Source organism: Oryx dammah, unplaced genomic scaffold, assembly GCF_014754425.2.
Source record: "Oryx dammah isolate SB20612 unplaced genomic scaffold, SCBI_Odam_1.1 HiC_scaffold_8, whole genome shotgun sequence".
Classification (NCBI taxonomy): Eukaryota; Metazoa; Chordata; class Mammalia; order Artiodactyla; family Bovidae; genus Oryx; species Oryx dammah.
Genome location: NW_024070192.1, coordinates 31,560,857 through 31,587,115, shown reverse-complemented (window position 1 = coordinate 31,587,115; position 26,259 = coordinate 31,560,857). Strand labels below are relative to the sequence as shown.

Below are 26,259 nucleotides of genomic sequence, written 5' to 3'. Positions count from 1 at the left end.
GGACCCGGCTGAGGAAGCTGCCGCGCCGCCCGCGCCGGCCAGCCTCCCTCCTCCCCTGCCTTCCCGGGCTCGGCCTGGCTCCCGGCGGCGGGTCCCGGCCTCCGCCCGCGCCCGCGCGGCCCGGGGCTCCCCCCGCCACCGGCCGCCGGGCCCACCTAGAGTCCGACCCGCCCCCGCGGCCGCCCCGCCGCGGCCCCGCTTACCTGGCGCGCCCCGCCCGCCTTTCCGGGAACGCGCGGCCGGGCGGCGGCTGGAGGCGCCCGGGCCTGGCCTGCGGTCCCGGCCGCTGAGGGCGGCGGCGGCGGCGTCCGGGCCCCGCGCCCCTCGGTGGCGCCCCGGCCCTCTCCCCGCCGCCGTGGGGCCCGCGCAGGGCCATCTTGGTCCCGCGGGCGCCGAAGAGTCCGGCTGCCGCGCTGACCTCTGCGCTTCGCGCGGGCCCTCTGGACCCTTGGTTTGCAAACTTTTGCAGGGTTTCGGCGGGGTGGGGGGTGACTCCGGCCTGTGCCACCTGTGAGAGGTAACGAGACAGGCCTTGGCCCCGGGAGCGGCGATTTGTTTCGGGCCGGGGGTTCCTGTGCTAGCGTTGCATGCGGACCAAATAAATAAAACTGGGAATTGGGTTTAAAGGGAGAGATCCGGCACCTCGAAGGGCTGGGGTCAAGAGTGGGTCTGCGTGGAGGCTGCGCACCTGGAGCTACCCTCCTGATCAGTGACTTGCCCCACCGGGAACGCCTGTGAGCTCTCTCTAGCTCTTGACTGGCGGTGTTGTTAAAAAATACTAGGCCCCAGCCCATCAGGGACCGTTTCCTTGAGTTTACTGGGGAATTTTGAGCAGTCACATTATTTTCGAAAACAGGGAATCTCGGAAATCTGACAACTTTCGCAAACTACTTGCCTTCTTCAATAGCTAAGAGAATCAGTAGGGTTACCCTTCATGGTCAGTGTGGCCATGGTTACTCCTTGATGAACATTTACCTAAAGGGCTCTGAGATCTGTCTTACGCCGTGTGTCGTTAGGTTTGACATTTCTTGAGTCTTTTGGATGTATGCGAGTGTGATTCAGGAAGCAGAGACGGGGATTTTTGTCATTTTTACCTCCCTCTCCCCCTCCTCCTGGGATATAGGTAAGGAACAGAGAGGACACTTTGAGTGCAGGCCCTCAGATGATTAATTGGAATTGAATTAGTTCCTAGATACCACTGTGTTGCACAGTATACAAATGAATACAGGATGCATTTCCTGATCTTTCCGTTGGGCAGTCTAGTTGGTGGTGGTGAAATGAAACAGTAAAATGACAATTTAAGATTGTATTGCATATCCAAAACGAGTGACTTCTAGGGCTTATAAATATGCAAGTTTTGGGGGGCTGAAGGTAGGGAGGCTGATAGTTTGAAAAAGCTGTAGACATTTATTTTCCAAAAAATATTTATTGAGCATCTGTTTTTAGTGCCAGGCATGGTGCTCCAGCTCATAGTGCTCTTTATAGGAAAGAATGAATCAGCCTCATTCTTGATGGAGCTTATTCTTCAGGTAGGATTGGGGAGGGAAGACAGTGTGCAGATAAATAAGAAAAATTGCTAATTGAGAAAAGTAATGAAAGTAACAGGCTGGGGTAGAACTTGATAGGGGAGGGGGCAGTCTGCTTTGATAAGGTGGTCTTAGAGGACCTGTCTGGTAAGATGACTCTTGTGATAAAGAAGAGGGTTCTAGGCAAAGGGAACCATACATGTGAAGATTCCAAAAAGTGGAAAAGAGCTTGAAGTATTCTAGAAACTCGGAGAAAGGCGTCATGGTTAGGGGTTACTCTGATGCTCTCCATCCTCCTCCTCCCAATCCCTGGGTTTTTATACCCAGTCAGCTGACCTTTCTAATATGCAGTTTTGTTGTTGTTTAGTCATTCAGTCGTGTCTGACTCTTTGCAACCCCATGAACTGTAGCCGGCCAGGCTTCTCTGTCCATGGGATTTCCCAGGCAAGATTTGGAGTAGGTTGCCATTTTCCTTCTCCAGGGGATCTTCCCAACCTAGGGATTGAACCCGAGTCTCCTGCAATGCAGGCAGATGCTTTACTGCTGAGCCACTGGGGAAGCCCCTAGTAAGCAGAACCCAGTTTAAAAGAGAGAGGGAGGGCTTTAAGACTTCTCTTTGAACTCCTGATGAATTTTCTTTTGTCAGTGCTGTGTGTAGCCTTGATTGATTCAGGAACCTGTTGGTTATATCTTCTGGAACCAATCTCGATTACTCAGAGTGAAGAGAAGCACTTGAAGTTCTCAGGATGTTCTCTCGTACAACCCAGGTTACAAACCATGGACTTAAGCAGCTGGGTAGAATCTTCATTTGTCTTGTGATGTTAGAGCCTCACCTCCCCTCCTTCACCTACCAGATCTTTGGCTTTAGGTCAAACTTGTGATCCTTGGTTGTTTGGTAAATGCCACTCCCTCCCCCTCCCACCCCCGAACATGGTCAGTTGCCTCCCCAAAGTCCTGTCTCTCTGGAGTTGTTAATGACCGTGCTCATTCCAGTAATGGGGTTCAGTTGAGGGGCCACGTGGAATACATGTCATCTAACAGACCTCGTGGTCGATCTGTGTGTTAAGCATTGTGCTGGACACTGGATCACTCTGCACACTTTTTTATGGTCTGAGGTTTGTGACCCAGGAGTGGTCTCGGTTGAGAATTACTCTTTTTGAATATAATGCTTGAGTTAAGCCAGAGCTCTGGAGTCCTGGATTTGAATCTCTTCATCAGGATTTACAAATTCTGTGATCTTGGGCTAGATACTTAACTTTTCCCAGTGTCGGTTTCTCCATTGGAAAGTAGGCTTCCCTGATGGCTCCCACGGTAAAGCGTCTGCCTGCAATGTGGGAGACCCGGGTTCGTTTCCTGGGTCGAGAAAGTCCCCTGGAGAAGGAGATGGCAATCCACTCCAGCACGCTTGCCTGGAAAATCCCATGGACGGAGGAGCCTGGCAGGCTACAGTCCATGGGGTCGCAAAGAGTCGGACACGACTGAGCGACTTCACTTCACTTCACTTACAGGAACTTCTAGAATGCAGATACAGCGTGGGCCTAACATACAGTTAAGTATCTGATCAATACATATTAGGCATTATCATTTTTAATAGCAACAATGCTCTTATTATGGTCTAATTAATTGTCTCCTTCATTATTAGCAGATGAGTTCCTAACCCCTCATCATGGAGTTTCTTTAGCTTCATTATCATTGGGTTCTACCCTTTTCTGTGAACTGTTTATTTTCATTTTTCATTATTGAGCATTTCTGTTCAGAATGTTCTCGATGAGTATTCTTCCTGAGTTCAGGTAACTGCTCTGCCATGTACAAGCTCTGCGACCTTGGCAAAATTACTGATCTTTTCTGAACTCATCTGTTTCTCTTTTGTTAAAGTAGGGATAATACTTACACGTTGTGAGAATCACATTATTAGATTAATGCTTATGAAAGTGCTTTGAAAATTATCTCTACATGTGTATAAAGGGCCTTCCCACGTGGCGCTAGTGGTAAAGAACCCATCTGCCAGTGCAGGAGGCTTAAGAGACACAGGTTCTGTTCCTGGGTCGAGAAGATCCCCTGGAAAACGGCATGACACCCCACTGCAGTATTTTTGCCTGGAGAATCCCATGGACAGAGGAGACTGGCGGCCCATAGGATCGCAAAGAGTTGGACACGACTGAAGTGACAGCATGCACCCACACATACGTGTATAAGGATTGCTATTAAACATGGTTTGTTAAATACTTTAGTTAGTTGTCCCTTAAAAATTAATAGATTTTAAAAAACGAGAAATTTATTATGGAAAACTTAAAGCAGGGAAAAATAAAACATCTTAAACTTTACTTGGGTAGCTGAGAAATGTCCGTTTTTAAAAAATGGTTAGAATCTGTGTGTGTGAAAAAGAAACATCTGTAAAGTACTTGTTATAGGAAATGGTTATAAATTATATGTTATAGGTGCCTCTGATTCTGTTAATGTGCTTATCCAGGCAATTTTTCTTTTTTTGAGTCTCTTATAACATGCATAACATGTATGTTTGTATAACAGAAAACTTACAGACTAGCCCATTCCTTACCCATTTACCCTCAGCTGAACATTTTACAAATGTCGATTTAAGTAAAAAGAAAAATTGATTCTGCTTTTAAAAAATATACAAAATAACTCACAGCCTAGCAACCATAGTTGTTAATATTGTATTGCATATTTGAAAGTTGCTAACAGAGTAGATCTTAAAGTTCTCATCACAGGAAAGTTTTTTATGTACGATGATGAATGTTAATTTGACTTACTGTGTGGTGATCATTTTTCAATTTATACAAACATTGAATCAAGTTGTATACTTGAAACTAATAGAACGTTATGTCGATTATACCTCATTAAAAATTTTACAGAAAGAAAACACAAACACACAAAACTTACAAGCATAATGAAACATATCTGTTAAGGAAAAGCGAAAATTTGAATCAGTATACTTTTTTCTCCCAGTAATATTTGGATATACAAAATTAGTATGAAATGCCCTAATTGTGATTCTATTTGACTGTCTTTCTGTCTTTCCCATTTACCAGAGGAGTGTGCCTTAATCCTAATTTTAAAAAACTGAATGGTACACAGGGATAAGGTTCCAAACTTTGGAGTGGCTTGCCTTTCCTAGTGTGTTGGAACACACTTCTCTCACCGTTTATTTGACATGACCTGAAAAATAAAACTCAGTTCAGGAAATTGGTGCCCCCTCAAAGCATGTGATGTGTTTCTCTATGTTCCTTAAAAAGGAGAGTAACCCTAGTATTAAATTTAAGAAAGTAGAAAAACATAATGCTCTCAAGATACTTATTTTCTCATGTTTTCCTTAATGTCCCTTATCAGAGTGTATATTGACACTTGTTTAAAGTGGTGTATTAGAGAACCCTGTATTTTAAGTTATGTTTCTTTTTTTGTAAATTTCTCTTTTCCTGTTCTGTTTCTGTTACCTGATTTGAGAAGCTTGAATTGACTTGGGCCCATAGAGTTTTTCTTATTTTTAGGGGTCTGGAAATCAGATCAACTCCATCGCACATAATTCAGATGGATCTCTATCACTTGGAGATCTGGACAGCCCACGTGATAAAATCTGAGGCAGTATAATTCAGATTTAAAGTCAGGAAGGGAAACTAATAGTTATCACAGCTCTTTTTCCACTGTCTTTACTTAAGTTGATGGCCATAAGCTCTCTTTAAGGGTAGGTAGGTATGGTCCCCTTTTTTAGATAAGGGAACAGACATTTAAACTGAGGGATTTGCCCTGGTGAAAGTGGGTTTTAATCCACCTGGTGACAGGCAGCCTTTGTTCTTCTTTCCTAGGCTTCCTAGCATGAGGTGAGATGGTATTTCAGTGCTTAGTTACAAAACTGGAGTCAGTAAGGTAGTCACCAGCCACAGGGAGGAAAGGAACTGGGCATATGGGGACTGATGAGATCCTGAATGTTAATCGTGAGTGACTAGTTCTAAATGATGCAGATAACCTGGAGTTACTCTGTTAAGGTGGGTTCCTTTGCAGTTTGAGAAAGGTGAAGTCAGGAAAACTCAAGGAAGTAACCCAGCAGGAAATCTGTGGAACTCTGTCTAAGTACATTGAAAATACAAGGTCTGGATAGGCTTAGATAGGTGCTTAGATGTTACAGCCGCCGTGGTGTACCGTGAGTGACTTGACAGTTGAAGACATGCGCCAGAATTCTGAGGTTGGAGTTGCAAGGAGACCCACTGCTGGCGTCTTCGGCTGTGTAGAAGGAGGGTTTGGGCGCTTGGTCTGTGGCCTGACCCGGGAAGCAGGCAGCTGTGATTTTCTTTGTGTCAGGTTGGCTTCATACTGTAGTCATCATCCCTTTTCAGCATTTCTAGAATTAGGGTGTCTGGAAACCATAAGGTGCTCCTGAGGAGGTGGGCAACTACGTAGACCCCTGCCCTACCCACCCCCTCCCCACCCATTGTACCCTCGCCCAGATGAAGACAATGGGGGATGGTTGCTGTGGCCCACGAGGGCCATTTGACATGCAGCTTTACCTGTGGGCATGCTGTTTCAAATTCTGAGATCTCTTGATGTTATTGTTAATCGTATATATAAATGAGGAAACTGGGGCTCAAGTGAGATGACTTGTTTGAGTTTCACAGTTGGAACTAGAACCTGGGTCTGACATTCTTCATTTTGTTTTCTACTTTCTCAAATACCATTATGCCTTTGGTTTTACTGTACACTTATATACATCCTAAACAGCCTTTTAAGTGTTGCAGACAAGCTCACTTTATCTGGTAAGTACAGTAAATTGTAGGTTTCCAGTTATGGCCAGTTAAGGGCTCTCAGGATTGGGGCTAGAGGGTGAGAATGAAGGGAACGTGCAGGAGAAGCCTGGTGAGAAAACGGAGAGGAAACCCCCCCACCTTCATCTCTTTTGTGGGCTTACTAGCACCCTGTCCTGTGTAGCTCTATGTTTTATTCTTGGATGTCTGAGATTTGGTGAAAAGAAACTTGATTGGGGCCAGATAAAATGAAAAGGACTCAAATTTGAAGCAGGAGATCAAGTAAAATTAAGGCCCCGGGTATAGATACTAAGTTAAAGAGTGCAGCACCTAAGATTTGAAAATATAACCTGTTACTAGCAAGTGGATTCAGCTGCTACTCTTGGAGATGCAGGGCTCAGAGTATGTGCATGGAAAGACAGAATTTAGACGTAATTTGTGAGACAAGTGAGACCTCAAGAATTGAATATATGTGAATGAATATTAATAGGATAATTACAACAAACGTGGAAGAAGGCAGTGGCACCCCACTCCAGTACTCTTGCCTGGAAAATCCTATGGACGGAGGAGCCCGGTAGGCTGCAGTCCATGGGGTCGCAAAGAGTCGGACACGACTGAGCGACTTCACTTTCACCTTTTACTTTCATGCATTGGAGAAGGAAATGGCAACCCATGCCAGTGTTCTTGCCTGGAGAATCCCAGGGACAGGGGAGCCTGGTGGGCTGCTGTCTATGGGGTTGCAGAGAGTCGGACACGACTGAAGTGACTTAGCACAACAATCGCGAATTTGCTTAAGCTGAGGATATTGGAAGTTTTCCTCCCCATTTCTTTCTCACAATCTTTCTCTTTCACAAAGTTGATGGTGGCTCCCTTGGCCCCGCCTTGCCCAGTGAACATCATAAACTTTCCTCCATCTGTACTGTGCTGTAAGCACCAGTTCTCTGACCTTGGCAGGTTCTTCTCCATGTTTTTTTTTTTTTTTTAATAATCTCTCTATATATAGATTCTCTCTACATATGTGTATGTGTATATATGTGTTGTATATGTATACATGTATGTTATGTATGTGTAGTCTTAGAGGTCTAGAAAGATGTAGCTAATAACTTTTTATCTGAGTTTATCGGTAAGATGACATGGAACTTCAAGGAAAAGGCAGGTCGTTCTGTTCCAGTTTCTTTAGCCCGTGCTTGCCCCTGAACCCCAGATCAGTTAGCAGATCTTTTCTGAATGAAGAATAATGCAGAGAGGGAAGTAGGTATGAGTCCTTAGAGTCTGTTCACTTGGTCACTTCATCCATAACTAGGTTAGTCTGTAGTTTTACTTCAAGAAGTCTACCCTCTCTGTTGTTAGTTACATGCATGGATTTTGTACTGATTACAGGACTTCCAAGTTTTGAGAACTTTCTAGCATTTAAAAGGCTTAACTTCTAATGTGTTTGGGGAGTAACTGGTGACATTTCTAACATTCCCAGTTACATTTGCCTTAAATTTTTTCCTATTTGTTATACTTTTGCCCTGTGACTTATTTTTAATACAACCATACAGATCCTTCTCATTCTTCTTCACATACCTTTCAGATTTATTTTTCCTGCTCCTTTGCCCATTCCTATTGCTGTTCAGCTCACCTCTTTTCTCCCCTTTTATTTTTGCTACCTAGTAGCAACTACTGACTGTATTCAGTGCTGACAAGAGAATAGTAACTATCAGATGTTTCAGTGTTTTACCAGCTTCCTCTCCAGTCTGCAGGTGAACTTCCCCCTCCCTCTTCCAGTGGTGAGGGTGGGAGACGGGCCTCTGAGCTCCTCCCTGTTCCTTTTCCACTTGCTTCCAGAACGCCTGCTGCCAGCTCCTATTCCTCCTGACTTGTGCCTGGTGGGATGCTGGCTGGCTTTTAGTTGCTTAGGTTCATAAGACCCACAGAATCCTTCCCGGCCCCTCCCTCTTCTTGAAGAGTGTTTCTAGACTCTTACTTAAGATGTGTGGGTTTCAGTAGTTACGGCATGCGGTCCTAAAGTACACGGGGCTCATTAATTATGGTGTGTGGGCTCAGTTGCTCTAAAGCATGTGGGGTCTTCCTGGACCAGGGATCAAACCCGTGTCTCCTGCATTGGCAGGCCATCTCCTACCCACTGTGCTCTCAGGGAAGTCCTATAACTTAAAATCCTAAGAATTTTGATAGCTGGATGGGAGAGATAATCCTTTTTTGTCCTGGTTCTTATTTCTACAAATTTTGATTGAATTTGTATAAGTACATTTGAGCAAAACTCATTCTAAATTTGATTTCTCCATTTTGTTCCCCAAAGCAATAAAAAACAGAGGTATAGGTAGACCACTAAGAAGACTGAAAATTCACCCAATAGACTGTGAGGGCAAATGAATACATATTCATTTGTATTTTGGAAGGCTTTTGTTTTGAACAGCTTATTTGACTGGGTGCATTTTACAGAATTACATTTATATAAATGTGTGTGGAAGGTATAACCAGACCTAACTGAATTTGGAAATATGTTCATGTATCTGAGGAGAAGTCACAAGTTTTCTTCCTATAGCTCCTATAGTCCTAGGGACATGGTCTTTTTTCAGGCCTACTTTAGAAAATTTCATCACCTCTTTAGTAGTTCACTGTGTTATCATTTGAAGTTAGCTCATTGGCAGAATGTTGCTCTGTGTGTTTAGCTTTTACAATTTATCAACTACCAAAGCTTTCGAATCAGGGGTAGTAATCAAATAGTTTCAAGTTTGTAACTTGAGTTAATAAAATGTGATATGTTCTGAACTTGTAGATTGAAAAAATCAACAAAACTGTCTTAAAAGTCACTATTAACTTCTAAGGGCTAATAGCTATTCTTTTTATTGAATAGATGTGAAAAGTAAGGGTAAAGACAATGTAACTCTTATAATTTGAACTTGATTTCAGTTCCATATAATTATAAAAGTACATCTACATCAGAAAGCTGAGTTTTTAAGGAAAGCCCATGTGTTATAGTTATCTCTGTGATGGTGGAGGTTATGTGCTTTGAACTGTTCTTGAATGTAATATACAAATGCAATGTCATGTTCTAATTTTGGTTTGTTTGATTTACAGTAAATGAACTGGAACTTATCTCTTTTACTTTAGGCTTTCAGATAAACTTCTGTGAAAAGGCACAAAGTAAGCTACAAGTTTTATGATATTATGCTACTTACTTTTTTCATATCCATCTTGGTATTGGGAATGTGTCCACTATTGTTTCAACTAACCAACCATAGCAGTTTTACTTTGAAAGAGCTTCCATTTTTCATTAGTTTCCCAAATTAAAAAAAAAAAAAAAATCTGTGTTATATTCTTGATTGTAAATTGTTCTTGCTTTCACTTGGATTGACCTAGGAGAAACATAGGTAGGTATTCAAATGTATATAAGTATAGAAAGAGACATATAGATATAGACAGATATACTAGATTTAGCAAGATATACGTTCATAGTATATAGTTGTATAGAAAGATGTATATAGATATTTGGACTTAGCCAATTTAAATCACAAGTTGAAGAAAGTTCACTTTTACGATTGCAGTGCAAAAAAGTATATAGTATAACTACTCTGAGACTTCATGCTTTAAAGTTGACTTATTTTAAAGCATGCATTTAATGACTTTTAAATTTTTTTCTTTAAAAACAAAGCTTTTTTTCTTTTTCCTTTCCACTCCCCTCAAAATAGACCAGGGTTGTATATTAGAGCACCAGTCTTCATAGACTACAGAATAGGTTTTCTATAGGAAAGCAAAATTTCTAAAGCTAAAACAAATAAATTTTAAACGTAAATGTCATTTGTATAAAATGCATTATAAAAAAGTCCCAATTCAAGAAGACTGTTCTTTAGTTACCACACATATATTCCCCAATAAAATGTGTTCATCTTCTGCTTGTTGTTTCATAGAGTGGAGAAGAATAACAATCGTGCTTTTTTTCACTTTTTGGCTATGCCATTTGCCAGGATATCAGTTCCCTAATTGAATCAGTTCCTGGGTTGAACCCAGGACCTGGCCGTGAAAGTGTGGAGTCCTTAACCACTGGGCAACCAGGGAACTCCATGACTACTTTTTTATATACACTGTTCTCTTTCCTCCAGCTTTATGAGATGTAATTGATACATGTCACTGTGTGAGTTTAAGGTACATGCATGATGGTCTGATGCACTTACATATTGTGAAGTGATTACCACAGTAGGGTTAGTTAACACCTCCATCACCTCTGGTAACTAAGAGTGAGAATCTTTAAGATTTACTGTCTTAGCAGCTTTCAAGTATATAATACTCTGTTTTAGCTATAGCCACCATGCTGTACATTTTAGATCCTCTGATATGTATCATTTTTAAGTTAGTTCAAACGAAACACTTTAACCTGGAGAAAACATTTCTGCTGTTTTAAAACTTTCTGCTGGAAATGAGTGAGTGAAAGTCACTCAGTCATGTCCAAATCTTTGTGACCCTGTGGACCATACAGTCCATGGAATTTTCCAGGCCAGAATACTGGAGTGGGTAGCCTTTCCCTTCTCCAGGGGATCTTCCCAACCCCAGGATTGAACCCAGGTCTCCTGCATTGCGGGCATATTCTTTACTAGCTGAGTCACAAGAGAAGCCCAAGAATACTGCAGTGGGTAGCCTAACCCTTCTCCAGTGGATCTTCCCAACCCAGGAATTGAACTGGGTTCTCCTGCATTGCAGGTGGATTCTTTACCAACTGAGCTATCAGGGAAGTCAATGGAATGAACATTATGACTTCCTTGGAAAAGTGGTTAACAAAAATTTATTTCTTGAATGGTTTCCCCATGATATAAATCCGTAATGAGTAATAGAGTATGCTAGACCCTAGGATAAAAATTTTTTAATTGGTCCATATTGTCATCCTTGTCTTATCTTAAACTAAAAATGGTACATGATTTCCTGCTTATAGGGAACCTACACATACGATACATACCTCCATGTAATGAAGTTACAGCTTCTAATTTATGCTATGTTTTAAATGTATATGACACATTTACTGCGACAGTTTTTAGCTTTCAGTTATATTTTAACATAAAACATTGTTCTAATATTTGATGTAATTTTAAAATTTTTATGTATGGACATAAAATCTAATTTAAGAAAAATGTTGCCATTTAAAAAATTTAGAATTGCATTTACACTGTTGCTTTTTTCTCAGTCCTTTTGTGGACTATAGAGAATAGTCTACAATATGAGAAATATTGATTGTATTAAGTTTAAATTGTGTATATAGTGACTATAAAGCTCTTTAGGTAAGATGCCTTCAGACTGTCGAGATGGTGCGGTGCTCTCTCTTTCCATTTGCTATGGAAATACCAGGTTTGAGGTGTTGCACGCTTTGCTGTAGCGACAGAACCCGACTAGGAAGTGTGTCTCTGCCACCTTTGGTTGCTCTCCCCACTTCTTCACGCTGACTGCGCTCTCCCTTTCTGTTTCTCCGTCTCTGTTGGGGAGGCCTCCTTTCAGTTTTCCGGCTTTTGAGACTCCCCGGTGGCTCAGTGGTAAACAACCCACCTTGCAGTGCAGGAGCCATGGGAGACTCAGGTTCGATCCCTGGGTCAGGAAGATCCCCTGGAGAAAGAAACGGCAACCCACTCCAGTATTCTGCCTGAGAAATCCCATGGACAGAGGAGCATGGTGGGCTATAGTCCATGGGGTCACAAAGAGTCAGACACAGCTGAAATGACATTAGCACGCACGCAAGCACAGTTTTGTGCATTCATTCACAGAGCACATGTTGGACACTGAGGCTTCATCCAGCGATGGAGATTAATGGGGCAGCAGTGAATAGAACCGGTCCCTGCCCCTGGCGGGCTCTTCTTAGTGCAGTGGAGCCGCTGTGTCCTGGGCACCTTTGCTTCCACTGTTCTATCAGGAGAGAGAAGCAGCATGAGGGCTTCTGTGGAGTCCCCTGGTAGCTGCCTTCCTGGTGGGAGACCACAGCTCAGAGGTCCTGCAGCGGCCTGGCCTGTCGTGGCGTCAGGCAGAACCGTCTCTGTGGGCTCGGGCCTCAGAGGACGTCTTGAGGAAAGGGAGGGTGGGAGCAGGGATGGTGGCGTGGAGGCCAGCTCTAAGTTGACAGCTCTTGTTTCTGTACAGTTGGTACCTGTGTTTTAGGGTAAGTTTCCAGCTGTTGACATCTGTGAACACTTTTACCCAAGACTGGTCCCGTGATCTGCGTAACTTAAAATTTATAAGTGCAGTTTGGTAATGCTTGCAGAAAATCAGTCTTCCAGTTTGCTCTGGAACATAGCCATTAACTGTATGTTAAAAGTAGCCACTCATTTCTTTGCAAATGAAGGGCTTGAAATCACCAAAGCAGCATTTTCTTACTTATTAGGGTATACTCTAGTGCCAGAATCTCCAGTTTCATTCTGAAGGTGTTTCAAATGGTCAGAAAAACTATAATTTAATTCATTAAAAATAATTATATAGCAGACAGTAGTTGAAGGAGGGAATGGAGTGCAGAGAACACAAGTACATTTTGTTAAAAGTCCACTAAGTGTGAATGCTGCTTCAGTGTTCAATTCTCCATCACCAATCAGAAAGACTTATTGTAAGATGGTTCTGATGACTAATGGAAGCTCTGAAGGATTAATTTTTCCCCATTGTTTGACTTACACATAGTTTGTTTTTTTTTTGTATTGCTATATCACTATTCCAGTAGTTTATTACAGTTGCCTGTTAAAAGTTAGTGGAGTTTTATTGGTGATGTGTGTGTAGGTTTATAACACACACACACGTGTGAGATTGCATATTTAATTTTGGAACTAGATTTTTATAGAAATTTAATAAAAATCCACGTTATACCTCATGATCTTTGATCAATTATAGTTTCTGCCCTTATTTGTTTTTTTAAATATATATAAGAATATATATTATCTTATTTATCTTAAGATAAATAAAGTTATTATTTGAGACAACAGTGTTAATATTTCTTTTTAACACTGTTGGATTATTGAATTTTTCTAAAGTCTGAATGTAAGACTACATCAGGGGAAAATACTTCTTTCCGATGTAGAGCTCCTACATTTAGAAGGTTGATTAGTTCATCATTTATCGTTTGGAGATAATGATTTTGTACTTGTAAATATGTTTATGTGATTTATGAGCAAGTTTGATATCTCAGTGACTGTAATGAGCTAACTTGTAAACATAGTTCTTTAGAATGTGATTTGCCTTGCTTTATAAAACCAGTTTTTCTTTGGATGGGGGAGAGCAGGAGATTTGCTCGAAACAAAGTTTTTGAGATATGGTTTTGTGAGTGTTAAATTTACCTCCATGTGTCCGCATTTTGATTTTTTTATTTCTATGAGAATTTTAAGACCTGAGGGCATTGGGATTTTCCTCATAAAACACCTAATAGAATCCTATGCCAATCAAAGTGAGAGCAGTTGGGAATCTGGAAAATAATTTCACACAAGAGCACTTTAGCTCTTTTTCCCCACCATGTGCTGCAGTGTATTTTCAGCAGTGTATTTCTGGAGAATTCTTGATGGCTGAAGACAACTTCTGGGTGTTGAGCTTCTGTACCTTTGCCTTTTGTACTTTCCGTAGCTCTGAAAAGATTTAGTGGCTTTAAAAAATTGTTTTCCTTGAGAATGTTTGCATAGCAACAAGATGTTTATTTAGAAAATTTCATGTTCCAGAGCTGACTGTTATCCTTGAAGTCAGTAGTAGAAATTAGATTACAGGTATTGATTGCTTTGGATAACACTGCACAGCTCAGTATTTGGGGGGAAATGGCGATATCCTAATGAGAGATTTTCCTTTCATTGTGAAACTATTCTTTTGAATAAGTACCCTGGATTGTTTTTAAATTGGTAATAATAAGAATGAGCCAATGAAGAGGAGAAAGGATGTTTTGTGAGTCTTCCCAGAAGTTTGAGGAAGTCGTTTGTAAGTTTACTGACTTAGTAAGTTCTGTGAAAGATGATGTTTCCCTCAGCAGAGTATTTGACTTTGTCGGAGGTGGGGTGTAGAGAACAGGTGAGCAGTGCAGAAAGGATCAAGCTCTCCTGCATTTAGAACTAAGAGCTTAGGTCGCTTGATTATTAAACTTCTAATTTCCCACTTTATGTAGCAAAAATCTACACCCAATGACAAAAATTTTATTGCTTGAAATTTATTAAACTCAGCCATCCTAAGAAACAGAATGACCACATTTGCTTCGATTGGAGGTTAACATGGGTTATTTAAATATACATATATGCTGAAGTTAGTTGAAAAATGAGACTTTTGTAGGATTTGCCACAAGTCCTTAGGACTAAACATCTATTCTATTCATCACTATCTTTGTGGACCCTGATAAACTGTCAATGGAAAGCCCTTCTGCTTAGAAACTATTTTTATACTTATTGAATCCCATGAATTGTAGTCTTGGCAGAGTCAACTTCACATGTTCCCTTTAAACCAATTACCATTCCAAGGGGACTGTTACCTAATTATCTCTGGTCTTGGGAGTGATGGGAACATTACTTCTTCCTGAAAATGGTTTTGTTGCTAGAAGAAGAAAGGTTTCAAATACCTATTGCACCTTAAAAATCATTTGGAGAAATGTGTGTTTTTGAATGAGAAAAAAATGGGTGGCTCTCCCACACTGCAGGAAGTCACACTGCAGGAAGGCTCCCTTCATCTTCCAGTCCAGCTTTACTCTGAGCAGTGAGAGGATATTCGACAAGACTTTTAAGAGAAGTTTCCAGAAAGTATTTCCAACTGATTCTCCAGTTAATCAAAGTGACTTTCAATTTAGCTTATAAATTTAGGGTGATGGTTTTTAAACCAGGTTCAGTAAATACTTGAATTCTTACTGCATGACTTTGAGTGCTTTGAAAATCCAGACACAAGTGTCTAGATGAAACCATGTTCCAGAGGAAATTTGCAGGGGCCATGTTGGTATTCATCTTTCATTAGGTAGAATTCAGTGAATATTACTCAGAAATGAAAATGAAATGTATACATATTTACTCCTCTTTAGAGAACCTCTTAAAAAGGTCAAATAAACAGAGGCATGGTGTAACATTTAATAAATATGTATACGCCACTAGTGGTGAGAGGCACCGCTGTCTTTAAAGATGGATTAAATCTTGATCCTACTCTGAAGAAGCTTATGTTCTTTGAGAAATTGCACATGTAGAGGCAGACCACGTGGTAGAACTAAATAACAGCAATAGGTAACTCTCACTTAGTGCTTGCAAAACCCTGTTCTTAGATTTTTATTTCCCTTACCTAATCTTCTCTATCACTTTCAATTATCTACGTTATTAACACCGTTTCTTCCAACAATCTTATGAAGTAGGTGCATAGATGAGACTGAAGCCCAGAAACGTGAAGGGCATTTTCCAAAGTCATGCAGCTACAGAGTGGCCGACTTTGTGACGCTGGCCTGGTCACAGGTTACATGCTGTAAACCATACCATTTTATTGACTCTTGAAAGAAAGCAGTGTGCACTCATAGGAATGATGCTTTAACTCAGATGGCTTTTGAGGGGTCTTCAGTTGAAAATGATCAAGTCTGACTAAACATTAAGTGGAGGGATTCCTTCTTGCGGCCCTAAATGAAGGGGCAGAGGGGTCTACCACTAGGGAAGAAATGGCCAATGAAAACTCTAAATTCTGACCTAGACAGATGCAGAGTGTGGAGTGCTTTGGGTGGGGTTGTGAGGCAGCTTGTTTGCAGAACAGCTGACAGAGATGCGTAGGTCAGGAGACTGGGCCTGTTCCACCACGGTGGCGGTGATAGGTGCAGCCGTGCGCTGCTTGAAGACAGACTTGCGTACAGGCTCTCGAAAACCAGTTGATGCTTTTAGCAATAGATTTATGTCCCTCCTACGTTCTTGTCATGAGAGGTGGGAGAAAGAACATTAAATTTTAAAAAACTTTTGATGATAGATGTTTTCCAACTTAGAATAGTCTAATAAACCCCATGTATCCATTACATAGCATCACTGGTTACAAACTTATGGCCAACTTTACTGCATTTGTTGTTCTTCCCTCTACTAAAACACTGTCAAGCAAGTTCTGATTATCGTTAGTTCATCCACAGATGTGTCAGTCACACATCTTCTAAGTGATAAGGGTTAGACTCCTATAACTTCAATGCCTTATCACACTCTTAAGTAAACAAAACAGAATTATCAGACAGCCACTCAGTGTTCAGATTTCCTCAAATGTCCTACAGGTGCCTTATTCACAGTTGATTTGTTCCAAGTTGAGCTCTTAACAAGGTCCACACTGCATTTGGTTGATATGTCTCTTAAATTTCCTTAAAGCAGCTCCATCTTCTCTTCTTTTTTCTCACCACTTATTCATTGAAAAGCTTGGGTCATGTATTTTGTAGTATTTTGTACACTTTGGACTTGACTGATTACATCCCTTTGGTAGTGTTTCACATGTTCCTCGTTGCCCTGCATTTCCTGTTACTTGATAGTTAGCTACAGAAGCTTTGATCATGCAGAGCTTCAGGTTTTGGACAAGAACACTTGATAGGTGGTGCTGTGTGTTTTTTGTTGCATCACACCAGGAGGCACGTGATTTCTGGTTGCAACTCTCCTTAGGACTGATCAGCGGGTTTCAGTGCTGTCAGTGTGATTCGTGTGGAGTAAACTTCCCCATCAGCCTTTCAGCTGATGTTTCTGGCTGCCGTCAGTGGTTTTCGTCTAAACTAATTCTTTCATTTGGGACTGGTTAACTTGCGTTTCTAAACATTTGTGGTTTTCTGCAAATAGTTGCTGTCTTCAACCAACAAATAGTTTGTGTTTGGGGCATATTGTCGAATGCATGTTACTGCCCTGATCATGTATGACTTAACTGCACCAGTGCTGCTGGATGTGAGGTACATGCATCTATATGCACACGCACGTACACACGCCCTAATTGCACTTTTCTATACTCTAAGAGAATTAGAACTGGACATCTGTCTCTTCTTACCCTGGAATGTGAGTTAATCTGTTCCCTAACCAGGGTTCATTTCAACTTTTAAAGATCTCTAAATCTCTATAGGTAATAAAAAACCATGTAAAATAATAATTCTTGTCCTTTTTTTTTTTTTTTTGGTGAAGTTGAGGAACCAGTGGGCATGTGAGACCAGTTGTGCCAAATTAAGATCAGTTCTGAACCTATGCCAGCTGTGCTCATTAATTGATATTCAGCACTTAGACTGCTCAGCTCCTCCAGGCATTCCCTTCCCAGGACTTGGGAACCAGGATTAGTCATCGAAAGTCAGTTTGGTGAGAATAGAAGGAAATAGGAGTTCTCATCCAAGATATTAAAAAAAAAACAAAACCACAAAAGCCATGAACACCCTGTGTTCCAGTTGGCAGTCACCTTCTCAGTGACTGGTTTATGCTTGTTCAACACGTGTCGTTATTCACCTTTCATTAATGACAGTTTCTTAAGCAGCTTTTACCTGTCACTGTCCCTGTTCAGTCACCCATCTTGTAACTACAGGATGAATGTCTCCCTGTGGTGGTGTTCTGATATGGCTTTGATCTTGCACAGTTGTGAATGACAAACCCGAGAAACTTCCATCAGATGTCTAGGGTAATGCAGCACTGAAATGCAAAAAGGTGGTTGAGTGTATAAAAGATGATCACAAATCTTGCAACTGAAGGCAGTTATAAATGCCAGTTGTTTTTTTAAAGCATTATGACTAATGCTTGTGTCATGAAGTTGTATCAGTTAGGTGCATTTCTTTAGTTAAAGTTTGCTGGCTGACTTTTTCAGAGAACCTACCTAACTTTTAGCTATGCTTCGTTTGATTCGTGTGAACCAAAGAAGCAACAAATTAGGTCTATCAGGAAGTATGGATAAAACCCCCAATCGAGACGTTTGAGTGAAGCTGTTTGTCCCTAAGGGTGTTAAATCAAAACTTGAGCTTGGATTATTCATTTATTCAAGAAATATTTGAGTTCCTGTGATACGCAGGTGCTGTTATGAAAAGTCACCGGAGTGCTAAATCTAATTTCCAGTGGTCAGAAGACATCCATATGAGTATGTAGGTTCTGAGTGTGAGAATGCTTTTGTTCAGATGTTGACTGTGTCCCTGAAGAAGCAAGGGGTTGTTATATAATAACTGAGATATTCTCTTGAGGACTAGTTTAACATTATATGTTGTAGGGCTTTTGGCTTCCCCCCAACTATGGATGATATTTTAGAATTAGAGAAAGTATCCTTGAGCTATAGCGTCCCTTCTGCTTTAGGTGGCACAGGCTTCAGGCTTGCTCACAGGTTTGGGTAACATAAAAATATCAGTTTATAAATATTGATGAAAATAAGGAAAGATTTATTTCTTGACGTTAACTTCTTTTGCCTTTAGAAAATCTTAATATTCCTCACTTTTCACCGTTTCACGTTTTGACACTGAGGTATTTTCTGACCCTACACAGTCTTCCAGCATCAACTGTGCAACTCAGTTCTGACACTGTCTGCCTTGGGTTAGCATCACATCTCACAGGTTAAAGGGTTCAGCCCCATAAAGTGGCCCTGACTTCAGATCCAGCTGCAAATGGGGTGCCCAGGCTGCTCACACTTCTCCCTGGATGACTGCATGTTATAGGGTTCCCTTAGCACCACCCCCCCACCCCCCCGCCAGGGTTCACTTGTTTGCTAGAACAGCTCACAGAACTCAGGAAAACACTTTACGTATGTTCACCAACTTATTATAAACGTGTGTAACTCAGGAAGAGCCAAATAGCAGAGGTATAGGGCAAGGGATAGAGAGAGAGGAGGGCATAGCTTCCCTGCCTTCTCTGGGTGCATCATCCTTTTATCACTTTTGTGTGTTTGCCAACCAGGAAGCTCAGAGCTAATTTTGGGGAGTTTTTATGAAACTTTCATTGCAAAGGTATGACTGATTAAATCGTTGACCTTTGGGAATTGAACTCAGTCTCCACACCCTCTCCCTTCTGTGGTGATTGGTGGGTGGGGCTGAAAGTTATCACCCTCTGATCACTTGACTGGTTTTTCTGGACACCAGCACCCCCCATCCTGAAGTTCTGTACGCCCTCCCCACCCTCCACCTAATTAGCATAAACCCTGATGTAGTGGAAGGAGGCTTGTCATGAATAATAAAAGATGTTTATTACTTAGGAAATTCCAAGGGTTGTAGGAGCTCTGTCCTAGGAGCCTCAGACAAATATCACATGCATTTTTAAAAAAAAATATTGATACGTCACAGATAGTGTCTGTAGCAAAACCGCATGCATACAGCAGACGCATAGCTTTGAATCAGTACAGTTTCTAGACAGGCTAATCTGGAGTTAACCTGGAAGGAAGAGTGGGTATCCACTGTTTCTTTGGCCAGTGGGTAGTTGGATTTTCTATTATGAAAAGGATCAAGATGTCCTGTCTTAGGACTGAGTGGTACCTCCAGTGTGATGCTAAATTGTCTGTAAAAGAAACAGCTTCCTTTATCCTAATCTACTTGCTAATTTATAGGATTAATTTAGAAGAGTTAATTATTTATGACTGTGTGGGAATCCTTATTAGTATTTTAGGTTGATAAGGAAAGAAATTAGATAAAGGAAGAAATTAACATTTGACAAAAGGCTGGCTATGTTGCATGAGAGTCCCTTGAACTGCAAGGAAATCAAACCAGTCAGTCCTAAAGGAAATAAGTCCCGAATATTCATCGGAAGGACTGATACTGAAGCTCCAATACTTTGGCCACCTGATGCAAAGAAATGGCTCATTGGAAAAGACCCTGATGCTGGAAAAGATTGAAGGCAGGAGGAGAAGGGGATGACAGAGGATGAGATGATTGGATGGTATCACCAACTCGATGGACATGAGTTTGAGCAAGCTCCAGGAGTTGGTGAGGGACAGGGAAGCCTGGTGTGCTGCAGTCCATGGGGTTGCAAAGAGGCAGATACAACTGAGCAACTGAACTGAACTACTAATGGTATTATTTTAGGTAAGCTCTGTAAGGAGAAGTCAGATCTGGTTTTTTAGGAGCTGCCGTTGAGGTCCTGCTGTTGGCTGAAATGGTCGCCTCCTTAGCCCTGTGGCCTGGAAGCACTCACTGGAGCTCTAGGTCAGTGCCCTTGCTTTGCCTTCATTGTGTCATGCACATGTTCTCTTCCTAGCACTGTGGTGCTTGTAAAAAAAGGTGTGAAGCACTGATTGGAAAACTACTGACTATTATTAAAAAATATGGTGAATGTGCTTGTGTCATTTATAGGTGGTAGGAAGTTAAAATGATGGTAGGATGTTGTGGGTTTGCCACGCAAAAAAAATAAATGTGATATAAGACCAGAGGGCACTTTGTTCCCTGTTAGAGCTCAGGCATGCTGTTGTGAGAACACCTGCACCTCTGCCTCCACGGTGAGGCTGGTGGAAGCTTCTGCCTGGCCTCAAGGTGTTGGAAACTGAAATAAGCCCTGTGAGTCTTTTTGGTACAGTTTTCCTAAGTTTACGTATTATGTGCCTTGTCTCACTAGGAGGAGGACCACTGTGGATGGTTTTCCAGAAATCCTAACAGACTGTTGTTGGTGGATGCTGAGACAGTAACTTCAGACTTTGGGAAACCTGAGGGGTCTGATGGGGAGGCTTGCCCATCTCAGGAGAAGGGAGCTCTCTGACCATCAGCGTAGAAAGTTTTGTTGGAGTTGATCAACACGGCATTTATGTCTCACTTGTCTCCATGGGGCCCCTGTTGGTATGTTCACACGTTTGAGGCTTGAGAGCAAAAATGCCATGTGGATTTGGCTGAGTTTCGGGGATTACGTGGGCTTAAAGTATTCTGCTGCCTGGACAAGGTGCTGGGAGCTGTGACTGCCTGGTGTGCCGTGAACATTCCCCTCCCTGACCAGGGTTCGAAGCGCGTGTGGCCACCGAGCTTCTCTGTGGAGGGAAGTAGTGTAGGTGTGTCGTGGGCTAGGCCTTTTGTACGGGGACCGTGAAGGACGAAGGCATAAAGGAGATCCCCAGTAAGCTGGAGACACGTGAGGGACTCAAGAGTGCTCAGCGCGTCTGCCTCTCCCTCCACGCTGGGGCAGAGGAGTGCTGACGGCCACGGCTGCCATCGCTCTGCATCTGTTTGGATGGCAACCCACTCCAGTATTCTTGCCTGGAGAATCCCATGGACAGAGGAGCTTGGTGGGCTACAGTCCACGGGTCGCAAAGAGTCGGACACGACTGATCGACTTCACTTTCACTCCCTTTCAAGACAGGTGTGCAGCTGGAATTCACACTGTTAGGGACGGCCATCCGAGCACAGCATTGTGGTGGGGGCGGATTGCTTTGGATAGTGTTTCCTGTTCTCTTGGAGATTAAAATATTGTTAATTTAGCTGATTCCCAATCATTGGACCACCAGGGAAGTCTGCATACTTGTATTTTTAAGGCTATTTTTTTTAACTTGTTCTCGGCCTCAGCAAGATTAGGTTTAGAGAATAGATAGGTCGCTTTTAGAAAGTTCTGGTGTCAGGAGCAAGGAGGTTATAATTAAAACAGAAAAGAAAAGAAAAAACCCTTAGTGTAGAAAAACTGAAACAGAAAAGCAGAAAAAATTAAAAAATCACCTATGATTTTAGCACTATAATTAATTACCAGTGATGTTCTGGAGAGTGTGTATTATAAATTATATACACATGTGCTTTACTAAAATGATAGTTTATTAGACACATTACATATTGCCTGATTAAAAGGAGAAAAAAAAGCCCTTAAACTATTAGTGTTCGTTCTAATCTTAGTAGTCTTTTGTGGTGTGTTTTCTTGATGGTAGTGTGGTATTCCCAATATGGGTGTGCCATAATTTTGTAACTCATCTAACACAAATAGCTTTCTTTGGATAACTTTCTTTGTGTAGTCTTTAATCTCCTGAAGGACGGATGCTCAGGAATGGAGTTACTGGCTTAGCCATCGGGACATCTTGAGGTGTTCTCCAGGTGTCGCCCTCTGGAAACAGCCAGTTAGTAATTCATCCACGGCAGTGCATTGTCTGTCCTTTCGCTTGTCTGTGTTCGTCTGTTGACTGAAGAGGTGTGGAGGCTTTATGTGTCTGGTGTAGTTTTTAGGCCACTGAGGCACATGAGAAGTAGTTTCTGCACTGCTGGAGCTGCGGTGGGTAAGGGACACCATCTGACTACACGCAGCTGTGAAAGTACAGCTGTGGTCGAGCCCCTTGGGGGCCGCTGCGTGTCATACCTTGTGAACTTTGATAGTAGGCCTCTCTATTTCTGTGTGGTATTTAAGGCAAAAATTGAATTTTATTTTTTTGGATGACTAGAATTTGAAATTTTTTTTTCATGTTAATGGCCTATTTCTATTCTATTTGTATTCTTTCTTTTGTTAATTACCTGTTTGTGCCGTTTGTGTATTTTCTAATGGGGATATTTGCTGTCATTGATTGGTAAGGCCCTTATACGGTACTCTCTCCTGGTGTGTCATTGCAGAAGGCAGTGGCTTTAACTGAGGCTCTGCAGTTGAGACCGAGGGCTTCCCTCTTTGCCTCTCGGTGACCCCGGGGTCCCCGCAGCAGAACTTGGGTCTGTGGAGGTCCAGAGCCAAGATTCTGTCCGCATGGTGGTGTGGACAGGCTTCTCAAATCCTGTGAGTTTCAGTAGAGCCTGGACATGAGTGCTGTACTGCTGATCCCGGGAGGGCCTTCCTGAATTGGCTGGCTGTCTGTCTGGGTATTTTTGAGGAGTTTGGACTAATCAGGATTTGGCCAGTTTAGTTGGAGGAGTTACATTTGTCTGCTGGCTATTGACATCCGGCCTATGTTAGTCCTTACCACAGCAGTTCCGACACGTAAGGGACAGTTTGTAGTCTTGGTTTTACAGATGTGTGGATTACTAGACCACAGAAATAGCTCTCTATTTATTTTCATCAGTATTTTATTGGTGCTCACTTAATATCACTTAATATCAATAGCAAAAGTACTTTCCTTCCCTATTCCTACCCTTTAACTTCCTCCCGCTACAGTCCCTTTTAATTTTGGCAGGATACCAAAAACAGTAGTCTTTGTGGGTAGGTCACTGCTTTGTCCTTTTGTCCCCTCTGCCTGGCAGACTGGCTTGCATATAAGTGTGACATTTCTGCACCTTTGGCTCCATAACTTCTTTCATTGGACTTCCCCCAAATCCATCTGGCACACACAAGGGTTAAAATGTGATGAAGGGGCTGTTGGTTTCTTAAACTCAGCACAGTCCAGTTTCCAGAATGCTTACGTGCATGGGTGAGTGACAGTGTTTTGTTTTATTGATGAGAGCTCAGAGTTCTAAGTGAGATCTTACTGATTTTTGGATGTTGCTTACCCTTATGTGGGTTTCCCTGATGGCTCCCACAGTAAACAATGCAGGAGACCCGGGTTCGTTTCCTGGGTCGGGAAAGTCCCCTGGAGAAGGAAATGGCAATCCACTCCAGCACTCTTGCCTGGAAAATCCCATGGACGGAGGAGCCTGATAGGCTATAGTCCATGGGGTCACAAAGAGTCGGACATGACTGAGTGACTTCACTTACCCTTATGTACCAAATTCTGGAGGAGGAGGAAGCAATATAATGTTAGCTGATAGGGGCTCATTTAATTATTGGAATGCCTGGGACCGCGAGCCTAGAATGGACAACGTTGCCCATTTCTTCTGATTCCAAGTCAATGTCCTTGCTCTCTTACTCTCTTGAGTTCATGATAAAAGAGAGAGCACTTGTCACGGTAGTAATGGAGGCAGAAAAGGGAATGAAAGTAAACTCTTGTCTGCCACTTTATTTCCTCATTTCTGAAGTTGTTTGAGGTTGCATAGTTGGAATTGTCTTCCTCTTTTCCGGTGATTACAGATAACTTGAAAAATTACTCTGGATATTCTTTCTGTTTTGCAGATGAGGTTACTCAGAGCCAAGGGAGAAATGAGAATGTAAGGCAGTTCTTTCCCCTCTTCCTTGGTGGACGCTCTGAACAACTGTGGGTCATCCGCTGGTATTCCTGGAGTACGATAGGAGAGCTCTGTCTGTTGCAGTTAAGGTTCCCGCCCACTCCTGGCCTTGGTTCTGGGGAGTCCCCTGTGGTGGCAGGGTGCTTCCTCCAGAGAGACTGATCTGATCACCTTTCCATCATTTCTGTCCGCTCCTCTGGCATGTGAGTAGCGGCTTAAAACAGCAACTGTTTAATTCTTCATGATTCTGTTTGTTACTCACATGTCTGCGTTCAGCTCGTTGGTCTGCTGGGGCTGCTTCAGCTCAGCCGGACTGGCCAGGCCTTCAGGCCTCTCGCTCCATGTGCTCCTTCATCGTCCAGGAAGCTTGACTGATCCGCTTTCCGTTCAGACTCAGGAACTCTGCAGGAGGGTGAGAGTGGAACTGGCAAGGGCACGTCCCAGGCCTGCCTGGATTCAGGAGGGGGGACACAGATTCCACCTGTGATGGCAAGAGCAGCAGAGTCACGTTGCAGAGCGGCAGGGACACGGAGCTGTGGTTCATTGGTGGCTATTTCTGTAACAGTCTACTGCAGAAACCTCAGAGATCTGAAAGCTGAAAGATGTCTTCCTTTCAGCCGCAATATTCTGAGTTGTTCTGTGGTCAGATTTAGAGCAAAAGATACTCCTGGGCCATAGTGAGTATGGACATGCTTGGACAGGTCCTCCTGCTTCAGAATCGCCGTTCTGATTATTCTTGAAGATCCCATGCTTGGGAATGCTCCTCCCATGAGAACTGTGAGGAAGAAATTGTAGAGTGATGATACTGGAAAGGTTGTGTAAATGTCACTGGCATCCTCTTAAGGCAGAACTTTGAAACCAGAATTTCAAGGGTGATGCAGAAAGGTTGACCCCTCTGTCCTTGGATCGGCTTGAGTAGGGCTTGAGGCTGCTGAACCACCTCGGCCAGCTTCGGGGCCAGCTGTGGTTCTCATTTTCTCCCTGCATTGAACAGATGTCCTCATTGTCATATAAATTATGGCATGAAAAAAATCAGACAGCCTTGCCCTAAAGGACACAGCAGCGCTCTGGGAATATGGCTGGCTGAGGACACATACTGTTTTCCTTATCAGTCAGGGTTCCTGGGTGCAAACAGCAGAAACTGATTCCAGCTGATTTAACCCACGCTTTTTGTTGTCTGGTTCTGTCTCTGTCAGATTTATTCCCAGATCAGTAAACATGTGAACCTGTTTTGTATATCAGGCACTGAACTTGGATTTCAGGTATACAAAGGCAGTCTTCTCTATGGGAAACTCCTTCCATATAAACAAGATGTTTGACCAGCCTTGTTTCTATCCTACTGCAGATAAAGGGGAGGGTCTGTTTATTTCTGTTGATTGGTTAGGAATTTATTATTTGGTGACAGTCTTACCAAAGGGAGGATTATAATCACAAATTTATAGTCTTTCTTGATAGTGACTTTAAATTACTTGTAAAGCTATTTTAATCCCTGTTAGCTTCTAAAAATCTCCACTAGCCATGTCTAGTATAGTATCCTTATACTCTTTTCTGCCTGTTGCAGGCAATAGAAAGAAAAAATCCATATTGATCCAATATCCTGTTTGTTTGTAGTTTTGTCAAAATATCTGAATACATGGTGACAGGTTGCCTTTAGAGTTTAGTTTTTTGGGGCCCTTGAGAAAGAGAGGTAAAGACAAAGATCAGAACTAAGAAAGCTTCTTACTTAGAGAATGAATATAGAGGAATAGATGCTTAAACAAGCAAACAAAAAGGCTCATGCCTACAGAGATTCAGAAATAGCCCTTAAAGTATTACAGAAGCTGCCTCTTTCTACCTTACCATCACCTCACCTTTGATGGCCTTTCTGGGGTGTTCATTGTCCTCTTAAATGTGGGGTGCACTGTTGAGAACGGGTCGTGTAACTCAATCTCAGACTCTGAGTCATTGTTGCTTATAGATACTTTGAACTTTTATAGAACTCTTTAGTGTATTTTGTCGGTAAAAGATCAAAATATATACTTGGACTGTTTTTAAGATAGCTGCAGATGTTTCTGAAGTTAAGTGTGTTTAAATCTCATTTATGTACGTT

General features: G+C 42.2%; 1 protein-coding gene across 2 annotated transcripts in view; it reads left to right on the top strand.

Annotated features, from left to right (window-relative positions):
* Positions 1 to 26,259, top strand: part of MAP2K4 (mitogen-activated protein kinase kinase 4) — a 78,134-nt gene that overhangs the window by 207 nt on the left and 51,668 nt on the right. The window contains exon 2 of one of the 2 annotated variants that reach the window (XM_040243330.1): positions 9,398 to 9,430. The exons of the other annotated variant lie outside the window; for it this stretch is intronic. Coding sequence (XP_040099264.1) covers positions 9,398 to 9,430 — 33 coding nt within the window. The remainder of the gene's footprint in view (positions 1 to 9,397; positions 9,431 to 26,259) is intronic. 2 annotated transcript variants of the gene reach the window in all.